General features: G+C 43.3%; 1 protein-coding gene across 1 annotated transcript; it reads right to left on the bottom strand.

Annotated features, from left to right (window-relative positions):
* Nucleotides 1-803: 803 nt before the first annotated feature.
* On the bottom strand, nt 804-8087 carry TAS2R3 (taste 2 receptor member 3). Its single transcript, XM_077850182.1, has one exon. The coding sequence runs from the start codon at nt 4623-4625 to the stop codon at nt 3675-3677; it is 951 nt and encodes a 316-aa protein (XP_077706308.1). The 5' UTR covers nt 4626-8087; the 3' UTR covers nt 804-3674.
* Between the last annotated feature and the right edge of the window lie 890 nt (nt 8088-8977).

Here is an 8977-nt window from a genome sequence, read left to right as displayed (position 1 = left end):
TACAGCTCAATCTCATTAAGGATCAGGATCTAAGAAATTGGCTCAAGAGGTCAGAAAATACTAAAAATGAGAAGCAGGGCCCTCTGATGGAAAATTGGAAGGTCTCATGAGCTATTATCATAAGCTGCTGCTGATTCATGTGTTAATACACCAAAAGCAATACACCAGCGATGCACTGAAGAACACATGTGTTTGAGAAAGGCAACCTTGGGAACCAGGAAACCCTGACATGGAACTATACTCCAAATGCAGGGACAAGGCTCATCCCCAAACTTTGACCCATGGAACTTGCTCACAGTGGGGGGAAAACCATGCTCTGGTCCTTTGCTCATGAAACAACTAGATGTAAGAGTCTTAAGAGATTTTAGTAACGAAAACTAATTCATTGAAAGTAAAACAAAACAAAATGGCCTCTTAGGGTTTCTCAAAACGGGGCCTGAGGTACTAGGTAATTCTTCCTCATGTACTGGGACTCACTGAAGAGCTAGAAGATTAGGTAAGTATTCCCCCTTCTATTTAGAAGACCAGATCCTCTCCAAAATAGCCAAATTTCCCAGCGTCATGCCTCTAGCAACAGATGAGACTCCCTTCCTCAGCAACTCACCCATTACCCAGACTCATGTTCCCACTCTCACCCCTAACTTTGTTTTTTTGTTGTTGTTGTTTTTTGGGGTTCTTTTTTATTGGAGTTCAATTTGCCAACATATAGCATAACACCCAGTGCTCATCCCGCCAAGTGCCCCCCTCAGTGCCCATCACCCAGGCCCCCACCCCCCACCCACCTCCCCTTCCACTACCCCTTGTTCATTTCCCAGAGTTAGGTGTCTCTCATGTTTTGTCACCCTCACTGATATTTTCACTCATTTTTACTCCTTTCCCTTTATTCCCTTTCACTAATTTTTATATTCCCCAAATGAATGAGACCATATAATGTTTGTCCTTTTCCGATTAACTTATTTCACTCAGCCTAATACCGGCCAGGTCCATCCACGTTGAGGCAAACTCACCCCTAACTTTGATTACTGGGAGCCCATATATGACTAATGTCATAGAATAAAGTCCCATATTTTCCAGGAGCTATCTCCCAAATTCCTCTGGAAGAAGAGACAGGAGGAGTTGGGGATGCCACATATATGAATCTGATTTCATTTACTCACCAGTTGGACTACCACAATATGCTCCCACTCAGAAGTCTCTGTTTCCAACCCACACTCCAGGCTCCAATGAAATGACCAATAGTCATACGTTCAGCATGTTCACTGCACCATATCTGAATCTGTAGGTTAGGGTAGGATTTAATGGAGCCACAGTGGGAACAGATGGGAAGGATTCTTCAAAAGTTAGCCAAGGGCACCAAGAAACAAAAACAGCCAAGCCAAAATCTTCAGTAAAATGTTACATTCAATTTTAAGAGAGAAAAAGCCCCACACCTAAGCTGGAAGACAGAATCAGGAATCCAGAAGGTGAGAGTTAAGCGGAGAAGTCAAAGTGACACAAAGTAGGAGCAAGTGTTCAAGAGTGGGTGACAATGAATTCAAGAGTAGGGATCAGGAATGAGGGTTAACAAAGCAGATGTTAATCAAGACAACCTGGATTTCCATAGTTAAGCTTCCCTGAGCTGGAAAGCAGCATAGATCTGTAATAATTACAAAAGCATCCATTCAGAACCCTTATATTTTAGTGAATTATGAATGACTATTGAATAATTGTTTCAACAGATATCTTTCTGAAAGAGAATTTTATGTCAGAATTAGGAATTTTCCTAGTAGCTTCAAGAGATAAGTATCAATTCAAAAACAAACAGTGCAGACCAAAAGACATTTATTCCTGTAACTTTAAAAAAGAATACATAAATCCCAGAACAATCCCCAAATTAATTTCTGGTTACATATGACCAAATGCCAAGAAGTATGGTGATCCTTAGTGCTATGTCAAAATACCACTCATTCTACACAATCACAATAATAATAGTAATAGTTATTGTTTACTCCACCTGGGACTCTAAGCACTTTTCATCTGGTAACTCACTCACTGCTTCCAGCAACCCTATCAACAACATCCTATTAATATTCCCACTTTACAAATGAAGAACAATGAAATAGAGAAAAGTGAAGAAATTGCCCTAAAGTCGCCCAGTTTGGGCAGCCCAGGTGGCTCAGCGGTTTGGCGCCACCTTAGGCCCAGGTTGTGATACTGGAGACCTGGGATTGAGTCCCACGTCAGGCTCCCCTGCATGGTGCCTGCTTCTCCCTCTGCCTGTGTCTCTGCCTTTCTCTCTCTCTCTCACTCTGTGTCCCTCATGAATAAATAAAATATTTTTTAAAATTTTTTTAAATTAATAAAGTTAACCAGTTCACAGGGGCCAGGACAGGGGCCAGAACCCAGGCTACCTGTCTTTAGACCCCAGATTCACAGCCATGATGCTCTATACCTGACAGCCCCATTAGTGACAGAAATCTAGATTCAGATTTTCCATGGATCCTACTTAACATACATTCATGAGTTTGAGAATTCTTCACGATCATAAGTAATAATATTCTCATTGACTTCTGTACATTGTTTAATGATAGGAAATAAATTAATGCCTATGTAACTGTATTAAAAGAAGATGTACTGAATTTATAAAAAACTGCTTATATTATTAAAAAAAAAACTCTCAAGTTTTAAAGTTCATATGCATCTTGGTTAGTTTAAAAAAAAAAAAAAACTGGGGATCCCTGGGTGGCTCAGTGGTTTAGCACCTGCCTTCAGCCTGGGGCATAATCCTGGAGTCCCAGGACCAAGTCCCACATCAGGCTCCCTGCATGGACCCTCTCTCTCTCTCTCTCTCTCTCTCTCTGTCTCTCATGAATAAATAAAATCTTTAAAAAAAAAACTGCTTGGACTTTTGCCCAATCTAAAAAATAAAAAATTACTTGGCGATTTACTTGAGCCAAATGACAAAGGAATGCCAGGACAACTGAACAAAATGACTACCACCAGACTGGACAGGAGCCTAAGCCAAGGGTCTTGATTCTCATTCCACTGCTTCTGTCCTCACACAGTGGATATGTGAAAACCAGTCTCCTGTGGGAACTGCTCTTACTGCACAATTCACTGTGAGCCACAATACCAGCCACATCTAGTGAGGGCTCAACACCATACACTATGCCTCCTGAGTCTCTAATACCCTATGAAGCCTGTGTCACAGTCCACATCTTAAAATAAGGGAAGGAGGATCAGAGAGAAAATGGAAGTAACTCACCAAAGACCAAAAGTGTTGGAAATGGACAGAACCAGAATTCAAACCCAAGTCTGTGGAACTGCAATGTTTTTGCTCTTTCCCTCAGGCCTATTACACTGTTTTATTTACATCAACTCGTCACTGCCAGTATAAACTTTAAGTTAAAGCTAGTAATCAGCTCATGACATTGACAGCTATTAAAATACAACCCCACATCTATACAGTGAGTGTTCTTACTATACTGACATTTTTCAGGGACTGTTTAACTCTCTCCAAAACCACCATGCAAAGAGAAGCCATGAGACATGACCCCAGTGGAACAAGGCAATGCAGTAAGGGTCTCTCTGCTACTAGTGTCACAGGACGAGTGCCCCAGAAGGGTCAGGAAGAGCCATGTAGTCTTAAGCCAGGCAGAAGGACTCCCAAGCTCCTGCCGGTGCCCTCTGTCACTTTATGGGGCAAAAGGTCTTTTGAATCCAGGCTTCAGATAACCAGGCTCACAGCACAGCATCTCCGTAAACATCTGCTTCAGCTTATTGTTTCCCAGAATGATAACGAATGAGTGGCTGGCAGGGTAAAACATTGTAACTACTTCTCCAACTCTCTTAACCATCTCAGTTTCTGGTATGAAATAACTGGATGATGTAATTAAAAAGGCAAGAAAGTAAAGCAGGAAGAGAAAGAGGAAAGAGACGATGATTTTGATGGCTCTCTGGTGGGCCTCCGTGCTCAGATCTCTGGAGCTGGTGCCACTGTGCTTCATCTGCTGTGTGTGCCTTCCCAGGGAGAAGATGAGCAGAAAGTAGGAGGCCAGAGAAACAATTAGGGGAGGGAGGTTCCACAGAGTCCCAAGAACATGGGCCACTTTATAGTCATTTCTCTTCTTTCTAAAGTGCTCGGTCACATTCCCTGTACCAGCAATTCCACTGAGAATAGAATAGATCTTAAATTCATGGACCAGAGACATGGCACTGGCACACGATAAGAGCAGTGCACCCAAAATCATCTGTACGACCACTCTGGAAACTCTCCACTTGAGCCAGAGGAACGTCGGATGGGAGAAACTGGCAATTTTCAGGCAGTAGAGGACACTGAGACAGGTGGCAAGCCAAATGCTCAGGTGGTTCGTAAATGTCCAGAAAATATCAATAATTTCCATTACTGTCCCTTCATCATGTACTTTGGAAAAGAAGACCATTAAAATACCATCAACCAAGAGAATCCACAGCAGAACAATCCTGGAGAGAGCCAGGTTAGTGATGATAACGTCAGACAAAGAGACTGTCTTGTTCTTGAACCAGCTGCTGCCATTGACCAACACTATGAAACCATTCCCCAGCATCCCCAGAATGAACTGAGTGACAGACAGAACCAGGAACACGGATTTCCCCAGCCCTGACATGTCTGCTGCTAGGCAGACCTTGACCTTGCTCTTTCTATTCCTGTACAATCTCCTTGCTGACTTGAAATTTTTCCCTGCAAATCTGTCACCTCTATCTGCTGCTTCACTGTACCTGCCTCTTGTCTCGGCCCAATTTAGTCTGTTGTCGAGCACAGTTTAGTGAACTCTCTCAGGAGCTTTCTGATTAGTCTGTCCTCTTCACAGATGACATGGACTGTCACATGCCATCTCTGACCTAAACTCGGCGGCTCTGTGCCAAAATGCAAATGGAACAGTATCCAATGTCACACGGAGAAGGAAGAGATCTGACTCACAAAGAAGGTGAGGATTTGCACTCGATTCCAAAGGGAAGAGGGTTCTGAGCCACCCAGGACAGAAGGGTGCATCACCCGGAGAGGCCTACAGAATCACTCTGAAGAGTGATTATTAAGTCTTATTCCTGGGGAGGAGGACTCGGGGACACACACACACAAGCGGGGAGATGAGAATTCCAGCAGAAGGCACTGTCAGAGTCACCCCTGGAGGGAGGTTTAAGTGCATGAAACAGAAAATGTCCAGGGCCGCTGGTCCTGGGTTAGAATTAAAAGGTGTGCCCCTTAGGGTATGGCTTACATGAGGGGGCTCCACGTCCTTCCCTAGTGGGCCATATCATCAGAAATACTTAACTAGCTGAGTATCTGAATGATAATGATAACAGATTATATAAGCTATTCGAAATGTCAATCTTCAGAGTGCATGACCACCGTATCAGTAGTTCAGGCGGACTCACAGCAATCACATACAGACCACCTCTCCAACCAAAAAAGCCTTATTTATGTAAAACAGTGCTTTACAAATTTTGACTACAGCCAACAGTAATACCTTTCATATGTTTTTTTATATATCACTATATATTTGCATAGTGTATAGACATATTATCCTGGGAACACATACATAGGGGTCACAAAACAGTATTTCCCCTTTCTAGATGTGTGGCAGTCTGATATTTTCCATCCTGTTCTATTTCTTTCAGTACTGCCTGCATATCACAAACTTGAATTTACAACCTATGAATGAGTTGTGATAAATACCATTTGAAAACACTAATCTGAAGGATGGAGAGAGAATCGACGCCATCAAGATACAGAGCAGATGGTTTAGTGACACCATCCAAATAACAGAGGGATGTGCCTTCAGGTCCCCTCAAAAGGACCCCACAGTAGCAGGTGATAAATCTGCATAAACACTACAGAGTCTCTTCTGGAGACATGCCAAGGAGCCAGGTGAACCTCATCAGTCTTGGCATTAGGTGGTGTTCAATATGATTACAGAGCACTACAGAGAATACTCGGGCATAAACAGTCCTCCTTAATCACTCTCAGCTTTCTCGAGCTAACTTAACAACCTGGCCAAATGCTCCGACTCTGTGCTACAGAATTAGAATAAGGCAGGTTCCAGCTGTCTCTGGGAGTCCTTTAACAGAACCTTGGCCCCAGTTGTAGGGCTGATTCCACCACCTACCACTGACATTGTTCAGGTCTTTTTCATGGCTTCGGTTCTCTAGATGCACAATTTTTTTTTCTCATAACACCTTTTATATCCCCTCATGAGAAGAAATACGCCAGTAAGATTCCTTTACCCAGATACCAGAATTATCCAATGAGAAGAAACTTTAGGATATATAGCATATCAGACTTTATTTCACATGCCACTTATGTTTGATCATACTGGGTTTCTTTTTTAAGATTTTATTTATTTATTCATGAGAGGCAGAGACATAAGTTGAGGGAGAAGCAGGCTCTCTGTGGGAAGCCTGATGCAGGACTCAATCCCAGGACCCCAGGATCACGACCTGAGCAGAAGGCAGACACTCAACCACTGAGCCACCCAGGTGCCCCTGATCATTCTGTTTTACTAATTCTATTATTTCCACTCCTTCCAAAATTAGAATGTTTACCTTTTTATAAGTCGTTGTGGAGGAGGGTTAATTATAATTTCAGGATTAACTATAATTTTTGTTTCTTAGTTTTTATTCTTTCCCAGGATGGTGTGTTCCCATGCATACCACATTAGCTGGTGGTTAGAGTTCATTTCAGAGTCTAAAAGACATTGTTGGAAAAAAAAAAAAAAAGAAAAAAAAAGGCATCTTTGGATAATAGCATTATCATTGCTATTATTCCATCAGGTACCAGTAATATGAATTATGAGCCCATACTGGTACCATTCCCACCTCTTAGCATAAATACTACAACTATCGTACTATAATATCATAGCATTAACAACGGCTGCTTCTCAAATGTACATTCATCATCCTCCACTGAAACAGCCACACATATTCAAGTCCAACTCTATAAAATGTGCATCTTTAAACATGGTTTGTTAGGGATCAATGTCATAGCCGACGCACTGAATCTTTGGATCTTTCATCCCCGGCTGCAGACATCTAGAAAGACTACTGAAAGATCACACTCTTGCTCTCAACCAGTCTTCTGAGTAAAAGACCAAAGGAAGTGTATCGGTCAGGGCGTCCATAGGAAACAATTGGCACAAACTGGGTAACTCCAGAATGGTGTTAAAGCGAAATTATTTACAAAAGTGAGCACAGAGAATCAGGAAACCATAAACAGCTAGTGCAGTGTCCCAGGGCTAGGAACCGTGGGGCACCACACCACCATACCACTCTGAGAAACAGATGGCTATGTGGAGGGGACCTCCAGAGATATTCCAGTTTAGGAGACCCCAAAGAAAGTATGCTGAGAGAATGAACCTCAAAACACAGGCCAGCAGACTAACAAGATGCTGCACTGTCATCTTCCTCCCCTTCATTATTCAGGCGCTTTCTCCACAGGGACTTAGGCTTCATGGTCCAGGTCTCTGCATCATTCCTGCTCTGATGTTAGCAAGACAACTGTGTTGACAAGCATCAGCAGTACACTCAGATTGACAGCAAGGCAAGTCACAAATAACATCTCTTTATATCAACTGCGGTCCACTAATCTGAAGAATGCAGAAGGAAATCAGCACAGTTGGGTATATAGGGCAGAGATCAATCGACTGGAGTGCAGGCTTCTGGTCCCTTAAAATCCTGGCCAGGAGAGTACACAAGGGCAAGCTGTAAGTCTGAGGAAGTGCGCATCTCATCGAGTCCTGAAGACCCACTCTTAAACCATATACACATGTTTACATCCTCTATGTGGCTGATCTGTACAAGCGCATCTTACCAACCTTGGTCTTGGGCTGCATACAACCCCACTACGGAACACGGAGCGTACGGCCCACTCCAAATGAGCACAGGTTTCATTCATCACCTTCTGTTCCATCCCCTAAACTGATAAAACTTTGTTTTACAAAAAAAAGAGTCTACTATCCAGATGTTTTCAATATCATGCTGACATACCAGCTGCAGGCTGTGTAGGCACTATCCTGTCATAATGTTACCCCAAAAAATGTTCCTCCAGTCTTTTCCTACCAGACACTGGGGACAGGGACAGTCCTCCAGAATGTCTTTGCTCTACACGCCCCTCCCCCCCAACCCCCCACCCCTGTGCTGAGTGTGCTAAGTATTCAAGGTCCTGACCACCCTTGGTCCCGGGGCTATTTTGTGCAGCAAGCAACCAGAAAGGAGGAAGTCATGTGCCTTCCAGGCTTGTTTACTGCTTGCCATCAAAGCAGTGAGTTCTCCAGGATCAGTGTATCTCTCCATAATGAAATCCATCTGGGCCCTGTGCATTACCCCTGGGGACTCACAGGACAAAGGGAACTCATCCAAACATGCTGGTGTTCATGCTGCTTGTTGTGCTGCCGGTAATATGATCATTTGTCTCTGATCCAGAGGTTTCATGTCTTCTGCTAGCTTCCAGGAAGTAGTTGTCAGGCTAACTTACTAGCTTGTCAACTGGGTAGAATCAAATCTCAAATCCACTACCAACAACCTCAGTTTGGTCACCACTGTTTTCAATAGCCTATTCTAGTTAGTTTCCTATTTTCTCCCTCAAACCCATAAGCCCCACCTATAGTCCACTCTATACTGTGGAGCCTGGGATTTTATAAACCATTTCCCAGATGCCCTTTCCAGATGTCTTGCTGTTAGTATCTGCCAGTAGGAAAACTGGCAGATGAAAAGGAAGAAAATCCTGCCTCTCACTCCAACAGGGTGTCACTTGGTGGCAGTTCCTTTGATTGAGGAAAGATGGATGGATGCAGACTCCAGGAACACTGTTACCAGCCTGGCCAAGGCAATGGCTCTTCAACACAACAGAAAAACCATAATCACTTCCCCAGCAATGCTGCCACAGGTGCAAGCTCATAGGCTCCAGTCCAGGGATATCAGCAGTTTCTGTTCTCTGGGTATATAACCCCTTCCTTTTGCGCTC

This window comes from Canis aureus, chromosome 15 (assembly GCF_053574225.1).
Source record: "Canis aureus isolate CA01 chromosome 15, VMU_Caureus_v.1.0, whole genome shotgun sequence".
NCBI classification, from domain to species: Eukaryota; Metazoa; Chordata; class Mammalia; order Carnivora; family Canidae; genus Canis; species Canis aureus.
Note: the sequence above shows the minus strand (reverse complement) of the source record. Positions and strands in the feature narration are given on the sequence as shown.